General features: G+C 39.4%; 1 protein-coding gene across 2 annotated transcripts; it reads left to right on the forward strand.

Moving 5' to 3' along the window:
* The first annotated feature begins 210 nt into the window (after positions 1-210).
* On the forward strand, positions 211-22,804 carry HSPH1 (heat shock protein family H (Hsp110) member 1). Of its 2 annotated transcripts, XM_030042778.2 has the most exons (18): positions 213-504; positions 1,320-1,377; positions 4,691-4,831; positions 5,702-5,824; positions 6,994-7,093; positions 9,963-10,096; positions 10,595-10,839; positions 11,761-11,989; positions 12,915-13,021; positions 14,369-14,502; positions 16,677-16,882; positions 17,677-17,808; positions 18,561-18,698; positions 19,116-19,241; positions 19,785-19,892; positions 19,997-20,116; positions 21,296-21,457; positions 21,940-22,804. In XM_030042778.2, exons 1-18 carry the CDS (start codon positions 398-400, stop codon positions 22,138-22,140), a joined length of 2,571 nt encoding a protein of 856 aa, XP_029898638.1. In that variant the 5' UTR covers positions 213-397; the 3' UTR covers positions 22,141-22,804. The 2 variants fall into 2 exon arrangements, with proteins under 2 accessions (XP_029898640.1, XP_029898638.1); XM_030042780.2 differs by lacking the exon at positions 17,677-17,808 and having other exon boundaries at positions 211-504.
* The last annotated feature ends 1,656 nt before the right edge of the window (positions 22,805-24,460 follow it).

Below are 24,460 nucleotides of genomic sequence, written 5' to 3' on the forward strand. Positions count from 1 at the left end.
GCCTGGCCCCGCCCCCGCCCCGCGCATCCCCGCCCCGCCTTCTTCCCCTTCGCGGTGTTGCGGCGGCGTCCGCCGTCGCCATGAGAACGGCTCTCCCCCCTCCCTCCCCCCGGCTGCGTCACCGCGCCCCGGCGCCGCCGATTGGTAGGAATTGTTCGAGAACGCCACCGAAGGCGGAAGCGGAAGCCGCACGTGGAGCCGGTGAGTGGTTGCCGCAGTTTCTGGAAACTTCGTCTCATTGTCATATTTAAAGCAGCGGCGGCGCCGGCTCTCCTCCTTTCCCGCCTGCGCACGGAGCCGCCGCGGGCGCGGTACCGGGGCCGGCGGCCGCAGCGCCGGGATCGTTAGCCGGGGTAGGGTGGGAGCCTTCCTCCCCTCTCCCCGTTGCGGCGGGATCATGGCCGTGGTGGGTTTTGACCTGGGCTTCCAGAGCTGCTACATCGCCGTGGCGCGGGCCGGCGGCATCGAGACCGTCGCCAACGAGTTCAGCGACCGGTGCACGCCGTGAGTGAGGAGAGCGGGGGGGGGGGGGCGGCGGGGTCCCTCACGGGCGGTGGAGGGCGGGTAGGAGCCGGTCGGTGGCCGGCGGAGGGCCCGAGCTGAAAAGTGCTAGAAGCCTCTGGGGGGGGGGGGGGGGGGGGGAAGGGGGTGTCCGCCGTGGGGGACCGGCCAGGCACCCCCCGAGAGGCTGCGGAGGGGGGGGGGGGGGCACGGCGGCGTGTGTGTCTGTGTCCCCATCCTCGTCCCCGAGACCCGGGGTCCGGAGCGCGTCCTCCGGTCACCGAGATGGAAACGGAGGCCAGCCCGCGGTGGGGAGGCTGCTCGGCTAATTGGGCGACAGGCTGGGAAAGCCGGCGGCTGCCAGACGGGGCAGGCCGGTTTAAATGGGACACACACGCTATTTTTTTTTTTTTTTTTTTCCTCCTCTCTCTGGGGTCGGGCGGACTCTTAAAACTGCCCTAGAACGGTTCTCCTTTAGTCTGAGGTCAGGTGTAGAGAGCTTCAGGCTCAAAGCGGGAGTTAGTTGTAAAGTTAACGAGCAGCCAAACGCGGATGGGTAGGGTGTAGTCGGGAATGTGAGCTCTTAATTGCCATCATCGTGTTTAACTGGATGAACCGTTGTGAAAAGTCCTGGATTCGAGCCAAGTCCTTAAGATGGATAAGAGCCGTCTTACAGTGTTTTACCACAAGCTGGAAGAATGCCACTTCAACAGAAAGACTTTGGTGTTTTATTTGCAGTCGTAGAAAATGTATCTGTGACGGTCCTCAGCCGCGTTTATTGTCAGTACTGAGTTAATTAGCCTGTTGGTTCTTTTCAGATCGGTGGTTTCGTTTGGATCCAAAAACAGAGCTATTGGTGTCTCGGCTAAAAACCAGGTAGGTCGGGTAGGTCGTTTCCTGGCATTTGTGCGTAACAGTAAATCAGCCAGTGCAAACCGTTCAGGTACCAGTGGGTGTAAAGAGAGTTGGCTCGCTGTAGTTAAAACGAAACAACTTCATTTTCCTTGTCAAGCCTTTTAAAAATGTTGCGCTATTCTGCCATGCTTTCTTCAGAGAAATGCAGGATGTTTTCGCTAGAATGTTACTGCTCTCCCTTTCATTAATGGTAATATTTTCCAGCTGGATGTGTTCCTTTTCTGACAACTCACGGCCATCGGGCTTCTTTTCCTAATGGTTGTACATAGGGTTTTCCTTGCACTTGTCGGAAAACCTTTTAAATGCTGTGTATAGTTTCTTAAAATTACATGCAAAGGGAGAGTCTCAGCTCAGATTCTTAAAGCTATTTAGGTACCTTGCTACCTTTGGTTTCACTGAAAGGTAAATGCCTGTGTTTTTGAAGGTGTAAGTCCTCAGTTTGGTTTTTTTGATTGAGGTGCTCTGAAAGATTGAATATTTTCTTCATCCAAGTAGTATTTTCAATTTAGGAGAGCTTAATTCTGACAAATCTTAGAATAACTAAATGTAATGGTTAAATAAATCCTTAGGTATTGCATTGTAGGTTGTTACATAACTGCTGCTGGTGGAGACCAAGCGTGCAGCCTCTGCTGGCCTGTGCAGAAGATCTCTCATGTAGTAAAAGGACTGCAGTGGGTTTCCATGGAGAGAGGACTAAAGGAGACTTTTTTTCCCCACTGTAATAGCTTATCTCTTAATTTTGAACAACCAAGGAAATACGAATAGGTTACGTGTTCATAAGCACGCATACACTTTCAGTTACAGGTTAACATTTGGAGTAATAAAGTAAATATATATATGTTTGTGTTTTTTCCTTAAATCTCATTTTAGCATTGCTTTTGTTTATTTGACTGCTTCTACTGTGTCAAGTTGGGGAACTAGTATGATTCATCAGTGTGCAGAAATGAGTTGTTATTCAAAACAGCAAGTGATATGAATCCTATGTACTCTCAAGTGTGTTTCAGTATTGTTGGATTATTCCAGTAAATGCTGTTGAAAATGTGAAGGACACTAAAAATGAAGTAGATTTTGTCTCTTGAATTGCATTAAAAAGCATGTATTTGCAGTGATGAACACCTGTGACTTCAGTTGCCTTCAGACTTACTATAGTGAGTCTTTCATGCTTGGTTGTCCTAGCAGTTGAAACTAGATATTTTTGCCAAAAGAAAAAAAAAAGGAATGTGGTACTTAAAATGATAAAAGATGTCAGAGCATTAATTTCTCTTGCTGTAAGTGGTCTAGTGTGGCTGACCACCTGAGATGTAAAATGTGTTTCTTTTGTAAATGGGCAAGTTTCTTGACACAGACAACTGAGAGTTATATTTTCAGTGTCCTGGGGTGTAGTAGCTACTTAAGGAGTAAAATGATCCCTTTCATTTGAATGAGTTTCTTAGTTTAAAAAAAAAACAAAACAGAAACCTACCACACCAACAAAATAACTCCAAAAACCCCACAAAACAAGAGGGGGGAAAAAAAGAAAAAAGAACACAACAGTTTTGACTGGTGACTTCAACAGTGTGTTTATGTGTGAGAGAGCTCATAATACTCAGAGGTGCTCTCTTACTTTAACACTTGAGGAGCTGCTGTTGGAGTGAATTTTCAGAGAATTTCTGTTTCCTTTAGTTAAGTCTGGTAGCATTGGAGATGAGAACAGTATGCTACTTAACAGACCATAATTCTCAGCTTTCTTAATTGTGACTAAGCAGGAAGATATTAAAACATGCTAGAGACCTAATGGCATACAATTACTCTAAAAATATCTTAAGATTGTTCTCTTAGAAAAGGCTCTGAGGTTAATTCTAAATTAGGCTGTAAAAGCTACCAGAGTGTTTGTGCTTCTCTGCCTGCTGCATGTTAATAATTTTTGCTTCTACGTTCTTCACCAATAGAGCTGTGAATTACATAGCATTCAAGTACTCTGAAGTTATGGCTATACAAATAACTGAAACCATCCTGGAAAACCATCTTGAACACAGAACCTAAGTACTCTATTGCATTAAAGTACTGGAATAGTTCCTGGCCTGATTTTTGGCCTGTACTAACTCGTGCTCTTACTAATAATTGCTGAGCACTGTTTGGTGGTTAGAATAAACCAAGGATGATTCCTGGTAGGGAATTCAGGTGTGACATCTTTTTCTCCACACAGAGAGATTTCTGAAAGTTGCTGTTTAATATTATGGGTATGGCCTGCTACTTTGTCAGGGAGCTTTTCTGTTGGAGAACTGTCATAGTCGTATAGCTTTCTAATATAAGATGTAGCTCAGATTCTTCAATTCCATGATGGAAAATTTTGCAGGCAATAAGAAACTGATGCTTTCCCTTTGAGGGAAGTGAATGCTAGAAAACTTCCTCGGTATGCTTGTCATTTGAGTTGTTATCATGCAATATGTTGGTGCCTGCCTAAATCTATTCTGGACAGAACAATGCGCTTTTATAGTTTCTCTCCAATAGAATAGGATTCATTCTACCCTGAGATACTTGCCGTATATCTCTTAGGCTGGTCTAGTTGTCTAATTCCTGTTCTGCATTGCGTTGCTGATAAAGAATGCTTTTCTTGGTCAGTTGGTTCTGTGGGGAGCTTGCACTGTAGTTTAACATATACTTTAAGCTGACATCGTTACCACAAGAGAGTCTCATGTTTCTTGCTGTTGTCTATGCACTCCTGTCCTTCTTTGGTCTGGTGCAAGAATTTGAATGGCTGTTAGGTGAACATGAACAGGGAAATGAAGTGGTTTAAAAGTAGCTCAGAGGAAAAAAAAAGTTACTGAAGTGTGTGGGGAGACTTACCAGCTTGAAGCTTAGTCACTGCAGAAACAGCTGGAGGTGAGGTGGCTGGGATTGGAGGGCCAGTTTACAAGCAGTGCAGCTACTTCTAAAGCTGGTTCCTATCTTTAATTGTTTGAATTCTGTCCAAATTAGGTGACTATAGTAGGTGCTATAGATCCTGTTACTGCTCACCTGATTGCTTCAAGTTTTTAGAGATACTTGTATAATCCTTATAATACTTAACGTATAATGGTCTGTAAGTATCTATGTCACTGACTCATATAATCTTCTGTAGTAATGAGCTAATAGAAAGTACCAGATAGCAATTACAGGTGTTACAGAAAGAGATGTGACAAGTGAGTGAGCAGTTGTCTTAAAACTTGACTGATGCTTGGGGGCACACAGAACAGCACTGAACGTTGCAGGTCAATCAAGAGTGGATTTCTAAATATCCTGTATTTTTTTACAGCAAATTACTCATGCCCACAACACAGTATCTAACTTCAAGAGATTCCATGGCCGTGCATTTAATGATCCTTTTGTTCAGAAGGAAAAAGAAAAGTTGAGCTATGATTTGGTTCCTATGAAGAATGGTGGAGTTGGAGTAAAGGTAAATTTGCAGTGTATCTTTTTGGGTTTTAGAGCTAAATTTAAAAGTTTACATTTCAGCACATAGTCATGAAAATACGGGTTTCATTTAATTACCCTAAAGGTTTTCTTTAACCTTTCTGTTAAAGAGCTCTGTATGAATAGACAGCTTCATCTTTAAATAGTGGATATTAACTATCAAATTAAGGTTCATTTGCAAATAATTGCTGAAACATGAGCTTCCCTGTTGGCAAATTACACATCCAGCTTAAATGTCCTGGCAGAAAAACTGCTAAGATAATTATGAGGTCATACGGTTTTACTGCAAAGTGTTAACCTTTTTGTCACTCTTCTGTGGAACGCATTGCAACAGTCTAATTATGTGGTTACAAATTCCTTATAAAGTAGTCGGGAACTCTTCTGTAGAATAATTGCTATAAATGAGTGACATGTTTGTCTTTAGTGGACTGCCTGATATAAGTTACTTGAAACAGATGTTCAAAACCAGTTTGTACCACACTGCAGGTTTGACTCTTGCTTACATTTCAAGGAGTTTGCTAATACAATGTCAGCTTTTCCTAGAATAGATGCAGTTAATAACATTGTGTTTGTTTTCAGAAGTATATAAAAATATTGATAATGGAGCCTTGCTGGTGTAGCAAATAATGCTGCTTGACTAATGAAGACCCTAGCTTAGGGCTGTGCGTTTGGTTTGCTGCTTTTCTCCATACCTTGAACTGGTGCTTCAGTGAGTCCTGTAATGAAATAATTAAGCATGTCATGATTGATGGAGTATTATTAGTCAGCAGTGTATCAAAAAACATTGAATGTAAGTAATTTTTCCTCCCGTTGAAATAATGGAATTATTTTATGTATTTCTTCTTCTATCCAGGTCATGTACATGGATGAGGAGCATATCTTCAGTGTGGAACAGATTTCAGCTATGTTATTGACTAAATTAAAGGAGACTGCAGAGAGTAACCTGAAAAAGCCAGTAACAGACTGTGTTATTTCTGTAAGTAATTGTAATGTACAGGAACATTATGTCTTTAACTTCAACTATTGAGGGCATTTTGTTTCTATTCATGTAGAGTGAGAAAGAATACTGCATAAGCACTTACAAAAGGATTAATCCTAACTAGCTTGAGAGCTTCTGACTTAAAGAAATCCCAGGGCTGCTTCCGTATTCTAGACCCTGACCCTATTCATGAACTCATTCTCTTGGAGATGTCTGAACTTTTGGACCCAGAACACTTCTGGGATCCGATATATACCCTTCTGCAGCTTGTTTCTATGACTAGGCGCACTAATTACTCATTAAAGGTGCCTTTGTTTATCAAAGTTTGCCCGCTGGCAGCTGAAAACTTTAGTTTCTGTCCTGTTTATGTTCATCCTCTCAGTAAGTTAATTTTTTTTTTCAGTTTATGACTGTACGGAAAATGACCTCAGATGAAGAACAGTCATTCCATTGCAAAGCCTGAGTATAAAATAACATCTGCCTCTGTGTACTCAATGACTCTTTGAACAAGTCTCTCTCATGTTGTATCTAGGAATATTTAGTTCTGTTATTAGAAGAATTTGTTCTCCAGCTGATACGTGCAAAGTTAGTGTCTTCTAATGATGTAGTTTCTGTCCCTGAGGACTTCAGAGGTCACTGTCCAATGCCAATGCTAGAGATATGTAGCAAATTTTCAACAATATATTCCTTCAGTATCTCTTACCGCTTGCCCAAAGTAATTTTGGCCAAAACAGATTCTCTTTATTCGTTATCCCTTATTCCTTTGCATCTCTCATCTGTAATATTGCTGTACTTCTCCCCCCTGCCCTTTACTTTCTTGGACAGGAGTACATATACTAATTCTGATTAAGGTTATTCCATGTCTCTGTCTCAATAATACCCAGTTTCATATCTTGCACCAGTAATTAAGGTTCCTAGCATTTGTATACAACTAACTCATTTGTTTGATGCTAGCGTGTGCTCGTTTAATTCCAGCTCAGTGTGATTGAATAGAATATTTGAAGTCTCGATTCAGTGCAGTAGTTGCATATTAAAAGACTTGGAGTGAGCAAGTGTGTTCCTCAAAGAGGAGGGACAGATACCATTTTTAAATGAATATTTTCAAATAAACAATGTGATATCTCATTTTCTGGAATTAACTTTCCATTCTCACCTGTTTTCTTCAGGTTCCATCATTTTTCACAGATGCTGAAAGGAGGTCCCTTCTGGATGCAGCTCAGATTGTTGGATTAAATTGTCTTAGATTAATGAATGACATGACAGCAGGTAAGTAGAGTAAAATAGCAATTTCTGCAAATGAAAGGTGTGATAGAGGGTGCATTTAGTTACTCTAAGAAAGAAGGGTGACTTGAAAAACCAGAAATGAGACACGTTCTAAAAACTTGTTGCTCTTCTCTTGATTTACAGTCTCATTTTACTGTCTTCTGTGTGAAGGGGTAGAAGAGATGAAGCTTTAGTGATAGTTATCTCCCTGAGTACTTACTTAGAAGTCATGTGCCTAGCCTACTTGTCCATTTAGTTTACTGTCCAGATTTCATGGAGGAAACCTCATGATGCAGTTGTGGGATTTAGGCACTCGTAAAGGAAGTTTCTTGATTAAGCATCAAACACTTTGTGATTTCCAAGGCTTTTGTCAGTGTAACTGTGGTTTTAAAACACACACACACAAAAGGCAATTAATCTCCTTTGCTAATCTGTTTGGAACTCTAAAAACACATTGGCAGAATGAAGAGTTTATTTGGTCTTTCTTAAAACAAGCATTCTTAACCTGTCTTCCTGCATTTTTCTGTTTGTGTTTGGTGAGAGAGCATTTGTTCCATGTTTTTAAATGGCATAATAACTAGCACTTGTTTCCTGGGAAAAGAATTGGGAAGTGGAGTTCTGTACCAGAAGACAATTACTTTTCTGTTCCTACTGCCCACATTAGTTAGATAAGTAAGGAAGAGTTTACTTTGGGAGAATGTTCCATGCAAGCATGTTTGGTGCACACCAGCTGGATTCATGCTTTTGAATTTTGTATTTTATTTTATATTTTTTAAGGAGTAAAGCAATCTTAAGTATGCACTCATGGAGTGGTATCTTAAAATGTTTTTCCAGAATTGGTTTCAGATGAGTATTTACATAGTAATGCATAGAATTTCTAGTAAACGCAGTTGTTTCATCAGTATTATGCTCTTTACATTGAACGCTATGTATTTGCACCTAACGAAGAGCAAGTCTGACAGGATCATTGCAAAAGCCATAGGTGCATGTTTCTGTCGTCTAGCTTTAGCTTAATTCTTTGTTTATATAGCAAAGAGTGCTACAGAGAATGTGTGGTAGCATCAATTCTTGAGCTGGGTAAGTGTGGACCCCACAGTAGGTACACTTTGTCCCACATGCCTGGATTCTTGAGTTACAGGGCTTGTACATCTCTAGGGTGACTGTGGAGAGAGGAGGAGGAAGTACAAATATCCAGCCCTCTATTTTTAACCTTCAAATTCCATTTTCAAAATGTTTCAGAAGAAACTTTGTATTCATAAAGAAAAAAAAAGGTTGGTTTAGTACTCAAAAAAAAAAAAAAAAAAAAAAAAAAAAGGGCAGGGGGGAGTGTTTTCCAACCTTAGCAGTCAAAACAGTACCTTTCCAACCCCTTTCTGTATGGTGGCCACTGAAGCAAAAGTAATCCTTCACACCTGATTGAGAGATGACCTCTCATGATGGGGTGTTATAAGCCAACTAAAGGCTTTGTCACTTCCTTTTTATTTGTTTGGCAGAACAGCTCAGGCCAGTCTTTGGCCATGCAATAACCCTGAGAGCTTTTCAGGACTTTTTAGCCAGGGTCTTTGGAAGCTTTGGCATTGGGATGAACAGTCCCTGGAAAAGCAGGTAGTTCTTTCATCCCCTTGATCGCACCAGCAGCCTTTCTTTACCATGTAGCACATAGCATTTCTAATTTTCCTTACCTTGCAAGGCTAATGAGTACCATCCAAGTTTTTCTAATATTTTAAATGTAAGAATCTTTGATTGTATCTTTGGGGTAGGGGTCCTGAGGTATAGTAGGGCAGAAAAGAAAAATTGTTTGTGGTTTTGGTTGGGGGTTTTTTTGTTTGTTTGGGTTTTTTTTAGGGCAGGGGATTGGTTTTTTGTTTTGTTTTTTAAGAAAAGGCAAATTCTGCTGTGACTTTCATAAAGTTTCACAAGTTCTGTTCATATATTTATTTTTAGCTTGGAAACAAGGGCAATGTGTTCAGTCTGCTCAGAAATAGGAATGTTATGTGAATGAACAGACCAAAACACAATTTCATTGAAATCTAGATCTTGGGGCTATAACAGATACATTTTGTGAAATAGAGTTCCTGTTTTTAATTAACCACCTCTTAATAACTGCTTGTGGGAGGGATTAGTGACTGCTGATATTGGGTTTTCACAGACCCCAAAGAATCCACACAGATGAGAATGAGTGCACCAACTGCAGGGGAACTTTATTAGACACTAGAATCCATAAATTTCAAGTCTCTGATCAGCGGGAAACTTGGCTGTCCTTGTTCCAGGTGGTCTGGAACTACTGCTTTTGATGTGAGAGAGGGAGTCAGTGTCTGTTTCTCCTAAAGTGAGAGAATGTTGGTGTGACTATAAAACATTGCTCTTCAGAGCACGTGAACTGTCCCTGCCTGATACTCTGTATAGACTAAGATTCTTCCCTTTTGCAGCCTCTGCTGACCATTTATACCATTCTCAGGCAAAACCTTCATGCCTGGGAGATACTCCTTATAAATACAAAGCTGGGTTTGGGTTTTGTTGTAAGGATGGTCTGTGTTTTTGATAACTATGCAAAGCAAAAAAAAAAAAAAAAAAAAAAAAGTTGTTAATAAAGAGATCAAAGTAGAAAACCCCCAAACAGGGTTGTTGCTTCTTAGTTTTGCATGCTTCAACACATAGAGAGCATGACTGAGGAAGGATGTTTTGCTTCTCAGGTCCTACAACATGTATTAATGGAATAAAGCTTCCATGTAGGTAAGACCTTGCATAGGTGTATGTCTGGATTTGTCTTGCTGCTCTTCAATCGATAGCTTAATATTCACAGGGATGTGGTGGCATGTAATTGAAGACTTAGTAGAGATTGCTTTGGTAATATCTGACACTTGTTTTGCAGTGGCTCTGAATTATGGAATTTATAAACAAGACCTTCCAGCTCCTGAAGAGAAGCCACGGATAGTTGTGTTTGTTGATATGGGACATTCTGCATTTCAAGTATCAGCCTGTGCATTCAACAAGAGTAAACTGAAGGTAGTAAGATGAAAATAAAAGGGTTTATGAGACATTATAATCACATAGACTATAAACCTGCCTTGTTTTTAAAATTCTGAAATAACTTGATGTATGGGAGATGGCAATGAGTCAAAAGGTGAAGATTCTTATCAGTGTCCTTCATTTCATTAGGATGGTTTCAAATGGAGGCTGTAAATTCATTGCAATACACCAATGTAAGATATACAATACAACTGCTGTCATTTAGTTTGTTTTATCTAAATGAACATGTGTGTGGATTAAAATTGTGAATGTTTAGGATTGTCACAGAGTTATTTAGTCTTACCTCCACTGTAAAAGTGAAGAGCAATTTTTGGCTGATGCGGTTGGTTGAAGTACTTAAGCCTGTGCATTGGAAAATAGGCTGACTTGTCCCCAACCTTTTTTGAAGCAAAGGCTTACTGGTATTGGAAGGCTGCTATTCCATTTGATTTTTACTTAAGTGTAAGACTAAATAATTGTGTTCTTTCAAACCAGGTACTTGGCACAGCATTTGACCCTTTCCTAGGTGGAAGAAACTTTGATGGAAAGCTAGTAGATTACTTTTGTGCAGAAATAAAATCAAAGTATAAGCTGGATCCAAAAGCAAAAGTTCGAGCTCTTCTTCGTCTGTATCAGGAATGTGAGAAACTGAAGAAACTAATGAGTTCAAATAGCACAGACATTCCCCTAAATATTGAGTGTTTCATGAATGATACTGATGTATCTGGAAAAATGAACAGGTGAGTGCTGTACAAGACAGGCAGTTGCTTTGGTGGCCATATTTCTTAAACAAGTGTTTCTTTCCATATTTGAAAGAAACTTACTGTGCTAAAATTAAGTGTAAGTGCTGAATAGCTATGGCATTTTTGTAATACTAGAATAACTAAGGCTGTGAAATGTAATGTTCAGCTACCTGAGCAATGTTTCAGTGTAATAATGCATGCATAAGAAGCTTGGATTCTTTTTGTAGAATGACACGTTCTTAAAACCATGGATTGATGCATGCAAACCAGACCCAGGGGGGGTTGGCTGCATATGTAGGCCTCCTGCGTATTTTAGGTAACCTAAATCCCATACTGCTCTTAAGATAGCAACAATTGAAGCTTTGTTCCTTTTTTTCTGTTCTTACTGTACTCTGGATATTGGCAGAGAAATGGAGGACAGATACGGTGCTTATGGGGGATGACTTGATTATGGCCCAAGTCTAAATGGAGTCTGTGTGTGTCTGTCTCTCTTTTGCACACATTCACAGGCACAACTTAATTTGTAGTCACTGTTAGTCCTGTAACTACTGCCAAGAGTGGTGGGGTTTTTTTCTTCCCTCCAGTATTTAGGCAACAGTTTTTCATTGTAAAGGAAGTATTAGTGTTTTCTTGTATTCTTATCTGTAACCTCTGCTGTAGGGAAATATATAGCACCTGCCCAAACAATACTTTTATCTTATTTAACTACACTGATAGCAGCATAGGAAAATCTGTAAGCAGCTGTTCATGTACTACCTTATGTATGATTGTTGCTTCAGCCTACTCACAGGGGTTTAGCTTTAAGTCTCCTTGCAGCGTAGTTAACAAACCTGGTCAGCATCAGTTTGGAAACAAGAATACCAGGAAGTCTTAGCGGTGGGACAGGCATTCTTTGGTTAATTCCATTTCCTTCCTTAGGTCACAATTTGAAGAATTGTGTGCTGACCTGCTGCAAAGGATAGAGATGCCTCTGCTTTCATTAATGGAACAAACACAACTGAAAGTGGAAGATGTAACTGCTGTAGAGATTGTGGGAGGAGCAACCCGCATTCCTGCTGTCAAAGAGAGGATTGCTAAATTCTTTGGCAAGGATGTCAGTACAACGCTGAATGCAGATGAAGCTATAGCTAGGGGCTGTGCTCTGCAGGTATAGTACTGGCAACGCTTGATAAACTTAAAAGTTAAATTTCTTGAGAGCACTTCTGTGAAGAATTAGCCAAGCAGTTATGAGAAATGGCAGAAGTGGTCCATTTTTAAGTATGCAAAGGAACATACATGTTCACCAGGTCTTTTTATGGGACAATGCTATTTTAAAAAGTCCAGAGCACCCCTCTGTGGTGCAGTACTTTACTGAAAGTGCTGATGCTGGGTGTATTCTGTAAGCAGTCCACTCTTCAAAAGAACAGGATCTAGGGATCTTTAATGAGAAAAATTTAAGTTGCTGTCAAGCTAAGGGAAGAGACATTTTTAATCAGCAAAGTTAATGAGAAGTACGCCCAAAACACTACAAGCTTGCATTTTCTGGTATCCAACTTTCCATCAATGTGAAACAGACTTTTATTCTATTTCCCCCCAATTTTTACAGTTTCCAACTACTGAACTATATTTTACAAGCAAACAACTCATTCTCCCTTCTTCCTTTTCTCCTTTACTTATTCTCTTATTTCACCCTCTCTTCTTTGACTTGTTTCTTTACCCCATCTCACTAATTGCTTTCCATCACTAGCAATCAGTTGTCTCCAGGGAAGGAAGCAGGACTTGTAAGATAAACACCACTTCTTTTAGGACTAAGTAATGCAGCACTGCCATTCTTTACAGTCCTGGCTTAGACTGTTACCTTTTTTCACAAGCTACAGTAAGAATAAGGCCAAAAGTGCTGCTAACTCAGAGTATAAACACTTCTGTATGAAACTTCTGTTTTCTTACCATACTCTGTTGAAATCAAGCGATTTGCCTAGCTCTGTTTTAGTAAAGTAATACAGTTCTCTTTCTTGTTTAAAGATGTTTAGCTGTCTTGGGGGCGGGTGGAGTAGAGCAGTTAACCACCTTTAATGCATGTCTCTTTTGTTTAGTGTGCAATCCTTTCTCCAGCTTTTAAAGTGAGAGAATTCTCTGTGACAGATGCTACACCATTCCCAATATCTCTGTTGTGGAACACAGAAGCAGAGGACACTGAAGGGTAGGTAGCTCAAACTACATTTTTGTGAAGCTTTTGGCCTTCATAATTCAAGCATAATGTTCTTGGTTGCATTTAAATTAAGATCATGGCATCATGATGCAGAAAACCGGTAGGCCATGTACCAGAGATGGTTGATAGTGGAGACTGTGTAAAGGCATGCATTGAAATTTTAATTGTAACTCCTCATATGTTAAAAAAAAAAAAAAGATTAAAAAAAATTGTTATTGAATGAGCTACCAACCAGTATCTTGTGTTGCATTGCCCTTACTGGTTGTCAGGTTTTGGAATACAAAATGAACTAGAATAACTGCTGGATCCTGATCCCACTTTCCTTTCTGGCTTTTTTTACTCAAGGTGTTCCTAACACCTATCTGGATTCTTGTTTTAGTAGGAACATTATGCACTATGTAAATATTGTGAGCTTACATGGATGCTGTTTGGCTGAAAACAGAAGCAAGGATTTAATTCTTAGGGTTTTGCAAGAGAAATTTCTTGCAATTGCAGTGTCTTAAGACTCTGACCTTTCTGCTATTAACTATGCCATGCCTGTGGGAAATGCAGTTGCTGTCTAGGATGTAAAGAGGTCTGAGTTTAGCTTTTGGAAAGTTTAGAGTTTGAGGGACCTGTTCATACCTTTCTCATATTCTTTGTAATTCAGCCTTTCCTTTTTTGTCTGTCTTGTGTGGAGATGCAGAACTTAATTGTTCTGTCACATGCTTCTGAGGGCAACCTGCAGGTTCACATTCTAGGTGAAGCTCTTTTATTTTCTTACATTTAGGTTATTAGATGAGATCCTTCCATAGTTAGGAGACAAAACTTAGATGGAAATTAGAATCAGACTGGCATAATAGCGGACAGACCCTAGAGGAAGAACATAAAATAAAGCTGGTTGTCTTTCTGTCATATCAAGGAATGAATAATAATCTGGTGTCAGGGTTCTCAACTGAGCCACAGAAAGTAAATGATAAAGGAATTAACAGGACTATAATTAGCCTTTTGAGACTAACCGAGGAAGGGTGCAAATTATGATTTAAATTATGCTATTCCAAGTTCAGAATAATGTCTTTGCAGGAAACAAATTTTGAAGTTCTGCTGATAGTCTGTCACTGAATTGCCACCTACATCTAAACTTATTTGCTTCTGAGACTCAAAAATTAGTGGAATAGGACAATTTCCCATTACAGTACGCAACAATAATTTTTTTCCTTATGGTACAGTAGTGAAGTATCTTTCTTGGAATTGCTCAGAAGGGCAAATGTGTCAAAACATGGTGATGTTTCTCTGAAGATTTCTGACCCTAGATCAAAGCCTTTCTGCTAAAAGTGGTATTTTTCTCTTTAATTCTAGGGTTCATGAGGTCTTCAGCAGAAATCATGCAGCACCTTTCTCCAAGGTTCTTACATTCTACAGGAAAGGTCCATTTGAGTTAGAAGCTTTTTATTCTGATCCTAATGGAGTCCCATATCCTGAGTCAAAAATTGGTAAGTAATTGTCCTGGAAATAGTGTTGTCTCACATGGTTTGCTCTTAAATTGGTTCTGTAACTGTGTTGTGTTACAGTATGGTTATATGATGTATATATTTAGGTTTTTGTGTCTGAAGGATTCAATTTTAATTTCTCCCATTCCACAGGTAACTGAATTTGGATCTTCTATTTTTCTAGTTTCTAAAGTTGCTTCAGTCTGTTGAAGAAATTAGGGGAAACTATAGCTGAATGCCCAGGGCTAGAATGGGACTCTCACTGTGAAAGATAACTTCTTAACTTTTTTTAATCTTCTTTTCTGCTTATCACTAAAGCAAGCTAGGAATACTTGAGAAATATCTCCTGCATATAAAAAACTTCAACATGTCTTGAGTAACTAGTTGTTGTTTTTTCCTATACTTTTTGGGTTTGACATAGTGCTGAATAAGTTTTAATCAAGGCAGCCTGAAATAATGGCAGCTACAAGACTACAGTATTGATTGCAATTGTCTAGGTAACATTTATAATCAGTTCTTTCATCCTTTTTGACAAATTGCAGCATTGACAGTGTTGACACAAAGAGTTTACAATGTGGTTAGAAAAAGATTGTGATGGTAAAGACAGGCCAATTAAATAATTGCTCTTGAGTTCTAAGCATGCAATTAAATGTTGTATGTTTGCATGTAAAATTAAGATAAAGCTATTACTAGCTGTCAAGTAATTTCTTGGTTTTGTTAGAAAGCTCAACTTTTTTCCAGAGTGGTAGAAGAAATGACTAATCTTGGTTAAGTATTTGACAATACAGCTGTCCTGTTGGTTAACAATGCACTTAAAATACAGTATCACCAGAATTGTAGTGTTAAAGATAAGCTTTATAAATATTCTTGAAATGGGTGGGAGAATATATAGAGCAAAAACATCTCCCATCTGATTTACCAATATTTCAGCTAATACCTAAGGCACTACAAAGTTACCAAAAAGTATTATCCTAATAGGAAACATCAGTTATCAGTTATTATGAAGCAAATTATGTGTTGTTTCACTGAGAGTCACAAAGTGCAAATGCCGTATGTCTTAGAAACCAGCACATTATTTTGTAGTTACAGGAACAGCAGACTTCCATTCATGTTAACTCTTACCATAAAGACTGATAGTGGGATTTGTGAGTGTTCAATTTATATGGCTTGAACAAATAAGGTGTTCTGCAAACTGGTAAGAACAGAACTGAAAATCAGACTTGTTTCAGTGCACTCACTGATTAACTCTGCTCAGAACAGAATTGTTAGTAGTCCTAATGGGTGAGTAAGTAGTTCTGATGTGACCTGTCCTCTCTTTTGGTAGTCTCAACTCTAGTATTATTGGATAAGAGAGGGGGGATTACATTCTTTAGCCTGTAAAGTAAGCAGGTAAAAGCTTGTATGCATGTGGTTTAGATCTGTTAATGAAGGAATGGGGGGGGGGGGGGGGTGTATATCCAGCCTGTGATGAAATCGGTGAACTTGTACTTTGCAGCTATACATAATCTCCCCGTCACCGTTCTGGTGTTATACATATAACCATGTAGTAGGCAGGAAAAATATGTCTGCTTTTAATGTCAAAGAGATCTGATTCTTCATTTACTGTTAAACTAGTTGTTTGTCTGTTTCTTAGTTTCACAATGCTTGTTTCAGGTACTACAGGAGTTACAAAACAATTGCATTCTGCCCTAGAGTAAAAGGTAATGGCAGACTTAGACTTAGATGGATGTCACAAACTGAAAAGAAAACTTCTAGGAATACTGTTTCTATGTTGGGCAGTAACTTGTACTAAAAAGACATGCTACTTAACATTGGCGTTAGACTAAGTCTTTGTGTAGTTTTCTTTCATCCCACTATAGCATCACAGATAGCACAAGGAAGGGGAAGTGAGCTTTCACTTTTTGTATTTACTCTGTATTACTAGCAGCAGGAGAACCTACCCTAGATGACAAAAGTAAATGTTCTTCCTTTTTGTAAGGTAAAGTTGGCTGAAAAGCAGCATGCTGCTGCTTTTTTTTTTTTGGTCTTCATTTCATTTTGGGGACCATGAGATGAGCACAGAGGCTTCACCAAATATTTAGAAAATGTGTCCCCTATGAAAAAGGGAGGTGTTTTCCTGGCTCTGTAATGTTACCTATTTAATTCCACTGTGTGAGTATTGATTCTTTGGTTTTTAGGTAGGTATATTATCCAGAATGTGGCAGCCCAGAAAGATGGAGAGAAGTCTAAAGTTAAAGTGAAAGTCCGTGTCAATACTCATGGCATTTTCAGTGTGTCCACTGCGTCCATGGTAGAACCAGTTAAAAGTGAAGAGAGTGAAGATGTCAGTGTTGAGACTGAAGTGGAATCTCAGGACCAGAGGCCTATTGAAAACTCAAATGATGTAAGTTGACCTTTCTTGTGTGTGAATGTCCTTTACTGATGAAAGTGTTTTGCTGTTACATGCTCTGGAAGAAAAGGAAGACAGCAAAGTGAGGTTAATTTTGAGATGTGCATAGCTGTCAGGAAATATGTCTTCATAAGAACAGGAGAAAATTTGTGGTAACTTGAAAGTGTGTGGATTTCAAAATCAATTATTGAGCAAAGTGCCAAATGGCAGCAGGTGGGTTTCTTGAGGGTGGGGTTGCTTACAGCTGCCATAGTTATCAGACTGTTCCAAATAGGAAAACTTGGTTTGGATTATTAGTCATCCATGCTCTCTATGTAAAAGGATTCACGTGTAATCTTTCGTATTAGTAAAGTTTTTTTCAAACTTTTTGTGAAAGGGAAAGCTGGATTGTTTTCTACAGCATTGAAGGGGAGGGCAACACTGGGGAATAATGCAGCACTGTTATGGTGTGCTTGATGTTTTAATAGTTTTCTGAGGGGGGAAAAAAACTTAAGCTATGACTCAATAGCTTAAAAGCCACTTCTTGTGAGAGAAAGTGGTAGCGTGCACACACATGCACATGAGTATTATGCTGCAAGCCTGGCACTAGTAGCATTTTCACAAGTCCTTCTGAACTTGCACTAGTCTGTATCTCCGTTAGTTAAAGCGTGTGTGTTTCTGCGTGTGCACAGAATGCTTTGTAGGGCACTTTGTACAGTATGTGCATCAGAAGTGAAGTGCCCTATAACTTTTACTAAATACAAGTGCACATGCCTTCTACATCCTTTGTGCCTGGGCTTTCATTACAGAAAAATATCCAGCAAGAGAACAGTGAGGCTGGAACACAGTCCCAGGTACAAACTGATGGTCAGCAAACATCACAGCCTCCCCCTTCATCAGAACCTCCCTCTGAAGAAAACAAAATCCCAGATGTCAAGAAAGTGAGTGACCCTTTAACTATGTTGAAAATGTTATGCTCTATAATGGTGGCTTTTTAAATGGTAACATATTCCAGGAAAAAGTAAGGAACTTGGTGCTCGGAACCTTTTCATTTTTATACCTTTTCTATTGTGAAAAATAATGTGTATGTCTCGTGATGATTTTCATACGGAGTTTGCAAAAGAATTCATGCAAGAAGTCTCTCTCTACCACTGCTCTGTCTTTATGCAGTGTTGTACAGCTAATTTGTTCAGGTTGCAGACATTTCAATTTTTTAACAGCTGTTAGAGGCCAAGCTTATTAGGCCTGCTGAGAGAAGTTGGGATCAGGAATTCACGAACAAAATAGGAAATAATCTTTGTGAAAAACATATGCCTACCCGATATTGCTAGTAGTGTGCTCTTTCATCTGTATAAGATGAGAAATGTTTTAGGTTAAAATCTTACCACTGTCGGCATCACTGGTGAAGTGCTAAGCTGTAGATGGGCACTTCTGGAAAACCTGCAAATACAACATATATCTGAGAAATGTCCTTCCTGTAGCTCAGTACTTACTTTCCATCAATTAGACTGTGAGGAGACTAGGATAAGAGGTGGAATCCCTGAGAGGAAAGTGCCTCAAGTATACTTTGAAGATTCTGAAAGAACAGAGAAAATGTGTGCATGTTCTTCCTGTGAATGTTTCTTTCATTATAGTGCTACTTCATCAGAAGGAAGTCAGGAAAATTATCCTGTTTTTCTTTTCTCCAACTCAGACAAATGAGAAGAAAGGTGATCAGCCCCCAGAAGCTAAAAAACCCAAGATAAAAGTGAAGAATGTGGACCTACCTATTGAAGCTAACTTGGTTTGGGAGTTAGGAAAAGAACTCCTCAATATGTATATTGAAACAGAGGTGAGTTAATGTGGTTTAGACTGCTGTCTTGATTGCGGTTATTAACCATTCATCTGCTTTTTAAGGCAACCTTTGACCTTTTACTGTAACCCTGGAATGTGGACTCAAATAATTTAGTGAGCTAATGTACAGTCCAACTTTAACACATAATTGACAAATGTTAATAAGAAAGATTGAAGTGTTGTTTATAGCAATAGTATTAGAGCACTGATCCATGGAGTGACATCAGAGATTTGTTCAAGCTGTTGTAATCTAGAGAAGTGCAACCCGTTTCTTCAGGTGTGTAGCAATGAGAATTCCGACAGTTACGTGAACCAAGGCCTCTGGGAGATTACTGTGTTTTACAGGAGCTGTGCTTTGTAGAATGCTGTTTGAACATAGGTATTTTTTAATTAAAATATTTCTATGGTTATACAGGGAAAGATGATTATGCAAGATAAACTGGAGAAAGAAAGAAATGATGCCAAGAATGCAGTGGAGGAGTATGTGTATGAGTTCAGGGACAAGTTGTCTGGACCATATGAAAAGTTTGTTTGTGAAAAGGTAGGTTGTGGTTTCAGGAGCTTCTCTGACAGTACTGATACCAAGTATCTATCTTGTATTCCTTGGTCAAGCTTTCTCATAGCCACCCTGGAAATAGCTGAAAACCGTAACTCATTTGAATGATGGCTGGTACTGATCTGGAATTAGGTTCAGGCTTAGCAAATAGTATATATCCCTGAAAATAAGTTTTGTCACAAACGGAGTAAAGTTTTGTTGCAAAGTAAAGTTGGTGACTAGAAGGGGAAGCTGTGTTGCTGTATCCATAACCGAAAACAGGAATTAAAGCTGCACCCCAAGCGTTGGCCTAATCAAGGATGGAAGGCTGTAAATGCTGCCTATGTTGTAGATGTGTGTGTTTCTCAGTTCAGAAGCTGGTGTGGTTTAAGTGACTAAATTAGGCAAAAGCTGTAGTAGAAAAGTAATTTTTATGTAGGAGACTAAGAATTAACGTATATATTTACCAGTGTCCTGTTACTGCAAGACAAACATAGTCAATTGGTGTGTATTTTGATGTTTCACATGTTGAATTATATTGACACATAGGATCTGCAGGGATTCTCTGCACTTCTAACGGAGACAGAAGGCTGGCTGTATGAGGAGGGTGAGGATGAAGCTAAGCAGGTGTATGTAGACAAATTAGAGGACTTAAAGGTAGGTCTGTTAGTATGCCCAAAATGCAAAATTTCCAAACTACCACACAACAGTGTTAATGAATGTTAGTGAATCACATAACACACAGGAAATGCTTTTTCTAGAAATTAGGTACTCCAATTGAAACGCGCTATCAAGAAGCAGAAGAACGACCAAAGCTGTTAGAAGAATTGGGACACAGGCTCCAGTACTATGCTACAATAGCTGGGGAATTCAGGAATAAAGTAAGTGGCCTTGAAGTACATTTCTTTTTACCACATAGTGTTTCACTGAGGCTCACCAGCTGGCAGAAGCTTCAAATTCACTCTCAGATGAGCTGCAATCTACTGATATATAGGTCACAAATTTAACACCGCAAATGTTTCCCAGTACTCAAAAAATCTTGCACAGTGTGTCATATCTTCAGTCACTTGATACTTCTGGATGTTTTCAGGCCAAAAAGAACGTTCTTATAAAGAGTGAGGGTTAGAGTGTGGTCTGATTCTTGACCTTTTAAAGGCCAGTCTGACTTTTTTTAGAAGTGTGCTGCTCTTCCAGTTCTTTTGGGAACAAGCATTGTGCCATGGTGAGAAGCATTAATGTAAAGCTACTCAGGATAAACTAAAACATCCAGCTTTATTATATATGGGTGTTTGGGTTTGGTTTTTTTTTTTGTCATTGGTATTTGAAGATTACTTTCTTAATAAGAATTCCTGCTTTTGAAAATTTACTACTTGAGTTTCAACTTAATGACTTTTCATAGGGCAACTCACAACACTCAAGCTAATTCAGTTTTGAGATTGAGACTTGCGTCAGAAACAATTACGTCTTCACAGCTATAGATCACAAAATTGTTATTAAGTGAAGTTATTCAGTAGTATTACACAGTCTTGAAATTACTAGCATCATTGGAAATAGTGCTTTTAAGACTTGAATCCATATTTAGAATTCTTGACTAAAATCACGGCTTGTGTTGCTGGGTAGGTCCTGCTCCTGATATTAGTTGACTGCGTAACTGTGGCATTGTAGGGAATGCTCCTAACAACTCTGATCCTTTCCCTGTCTTTGTACAGCAGAATCGCACTGTCTAAACTACCTTGAGCCCATGTAAGACCCTCCAGGAGGAAGGGGATGTTTTTTTATTAGGCCTGTAAAGAATGTTGTATTTTTTGTGACCTGTTTGTGAAGCCTCTGTTCCCTCTGAACTAGATTTCTTGTTTGATTATTGGGCAAAAGAAGCTTTATTTTGATATCTGTATTTATTGTTGCCTCTTGCTGTAGCAGATCTGGCTTGTTGCCAACTTCTATTTATTTTGAAAATCAGTAAAGATTATAAGTTGTAAATAATTGAGGTAGTCTTTTTGGCATAACTTGATGACAGTAAATTTGACATTAACTAATACAAAGCATTTGTATTTGGGCAGGATGAGAAATACATCCATATTGATGAAATGGAAATGATGAAAGTAGAGAAGTGTGTTAGTGAAGTGATAGAGTGGATGAATAATGCCGTGAGCGCACAGGCTAAGAAGAGCTTAGATCAGGATCCGGCTGTGCATTCAAGTGAAATTAAGGCAAAGCTACAGGTAAGTACCATAAGAAACGAATTTTAGAGGCTGGTGCTAAAGCTAGACTGATATCTGTCCCCCTCCCTCTCCCCCAGTTTCATCTTGCTGCTCCAGTGTTCTTAAAAGGTAGTTAGAAAGTATGGACAGGAAGAGATTCAGTAGAAAGCAGAGGAGCTGTACTATACTGTATACAATTCTGTGGAGCTTATTGACATTTTATGTCTTTCAGTCTTTTGGTGTTACTTGTAGGCACAAAATAGTCTTGGAAAAAAAAACCATGTGAAATCCAAAATATTAAGTTGAAGAACTTTGCCCACAGAACTTCAGAAAGTAGACCAATTAATTTATTTCAGAGTACAATAAGTACTTGTCAGTTTGGACTTGGGAAACAAATACAGAAGCAAGTTTCAAACAGTCTTTTCGGCATAGGACTCTTCACACTAGTGAAGCTGGTGCGTCCTTAATATAGACTCTGACCACATCTTTTCCCTTTCTTTTAGGAGTTAAACAATGTCTGTGAGCCTGTTGTGACACAACCAAAACCAAAAGTTGACTCTCCTAAGGAAGAAAACCCATTAAATGAACGGAATGATTTTAAACCTGAAGACATGGGAGAAGACGAGAAAAATTCTGAAATGCCTCAACAAAATGGCGAATGTCATCCAAGTGATCAAAACACCATTAGCATGGACTTGGACTAAACCACTGCACTTGCAGCAAGTTATTTCATCCCATGACAGAAGATATTTTTGCCGTTGTATGTGATGGGGGGGGTGGGAATGCATTGTTCTGGGAACTATTTATATTTTTTTCTTAAGACTTGTCTGGGATATGTTGTGTTATGGGAGGAAGAATAGTAATAGTGTTGGTCATGACTATCCTAAAAGGAAAATTGCCTTGGTAACTTTCAGATTCCTGTGGAATTGTGAGTTCATACTAAGCTTCTGTGCAGTATTTAACCATTTGCATCACTAAAGATGAAAAGAAGCCCTTGCTCTGAAATATACTGCTCCTTCAAAAGGTTGTAATCGAAACCTTCGTAGGCATTTGTAGATTCCAAGGTAGTTTTCTTTCGTCTGGACATCTATTGGGTATGTCAGTAAAAAGCCAGTGTCTGTCCCGTTCATAAGGACTTTCCAGAAGAAATCCGTCTGTTCTAAGGTTTTTGATTATTGCAGTACAAAGCACTTATCAGATAATAAGATGGTGAAATGTGTTAGTAGCATGCAGAAACGCTTACGTTTCATCTCTTGCTAAACAATACATTTTTCATGTGGGGTACATAAAATGAAGGAAATGCTAATTCTGTTAGTGTTATTGTGAAGCTTTTTAATGAGCTTTAAAATAAAGTTCATTTTACTGGTATCTCCTGACTTGTTGGGTTTACCTGTTTTCAGTACTTCTGGTGTAAGCGTTGCCCTCTTTCACAGTTTGTGACAGGCCATTGCTTTGTGTTCCTGTGCACGAGAGTCATAAAAAGGCTTAAAACTCTCACTTAGCACGGAACAGTTGTGCAGTGAGTTGAAAGTAACTCAGCTGCATAATGAGTTATGCCTCTTTCTTTTCTATGCCCCAAGGGTTGTACACACCTGAAAACCTGGAAACTTCACAGATTTAAAGCATAGGACAAAATTTGTAACACACAGGACCCTGTAGCTTAGAGACTGAGTTCTGCAGTTCAGAAAAAGATGTTAAAACCTGATTGAATGCTTAGGCCAGGCTCTGCTGCCTTTTGTTGCAGAGACTAAACAGAAATGGTAAAATGAGATTTCAGCCTGTTCTGCTGAGCCAGTGGCTCTGCTTACACCTCGGTAAAGGTATTAAAAATTAAGAATTCCTCTAAGTCTCTGTAGCCTATTGAAGAAGCTTATTTTTAGGTACTTGGAGCAGGAGAGGATGCTGAACAATTGTTTGTATCCTTTGCTTTAGACATCAAATTATACTAGGGAATCAGACACCTGAAGTACTGAGGGAAGGATTTTTCTTGGAGGCATATTCCAAAGGGTGTTATCTCTACTGATGGATTGGAGCATAGACCCCTATATATAAGCATGTGACACCAGGTGCTGGAAAATCAGTGTCACTAAATGCAGAGTGGTGTTGTTTTAAAAAAGAGTTAGTGTGTCTCCAGCAGTATTTTGTCTGCAACAACAAAACCAAAAGGAGAAAAGAGAAATTAGTCCCACTGGTGCTACTGAAGAGGGATTACAGGTGAGAGGACTGGTGCTTTCTAGGGCCAACTAATCCTACTCATGGCAAGTGTTTTTCTTCTAGTTGGTGCTTTTAGCAGCACCCTAAGTCTTCTCACAGCCAGGGGCAGGAGCAATACTACAGTGTGTGCAGCTTCCCACAGAAGTGCTCAGTTTTCTGCATTGACTATAAGCAACTGGATTACTGTTACTGGCTGCTTTTGAGCTGCCTGTTCTCTACCATTAGACAGTTGTGTACAGTAGGGAACGCTCAGAATACTTTGATTTCTTGCCATCCTTTTCCTAGAGCTAAAGAATAGGAAGTTGGACCAGACTTCAAAAAATTACCGTTCTAGCACCATAAAAGATACAAACTTATATTGCAAAATCGGTAGGATGCCATAGGAGGAAGCTTAGCCTGATGAGAGGAAAACTCTGTAAAGACATTTGAAGCAGAGTTCTGTCGGAACATCTAGTCCTGGGTCTACAAAAAAGCAGCTCTGCTGGCCCTGGAGTGATGGATGTGTTCAGTTACCTCTATAAAAGGTACTGCTCTCATTTTTCTCTAATGAACCTTCAAAAAAGAAGTCTGCATGGAGAACAGACAAATCTGGAGTTTTGTGGGGTTGGTTTTTTTCCAGATTTCTGGAACATTAACTATTTCATAGCAGCTAATGGTGTGGTAAGTGACTGATGCCTTATGATTAAGTGGCTTATTTAAATTCTTAGAGTGCTTGTGCTTCGACCTGGGAGGGGGGAAATGAAAGCAGAAATCAGTGAGTCAACTTTTCCTCTTCTCCCTTCCCCTCAATTTAATTAATTCCTTGCTTTT

The sequence above is a fragment of the Aquila chrysaetos genome, chromosome 19 (assembly GCF_900496995.4).
Source record: "Aquila chrysaetos chrysaetos chromosome 19, bAquChr1.4, whole genome shotgun sequence".
NCBI classification, from domain to species: Eukaryota; Metazoa; Chordata; class Aves; order Accipitriformes; family Accipitridae; genus Aquila; species Aquila chrysaetos.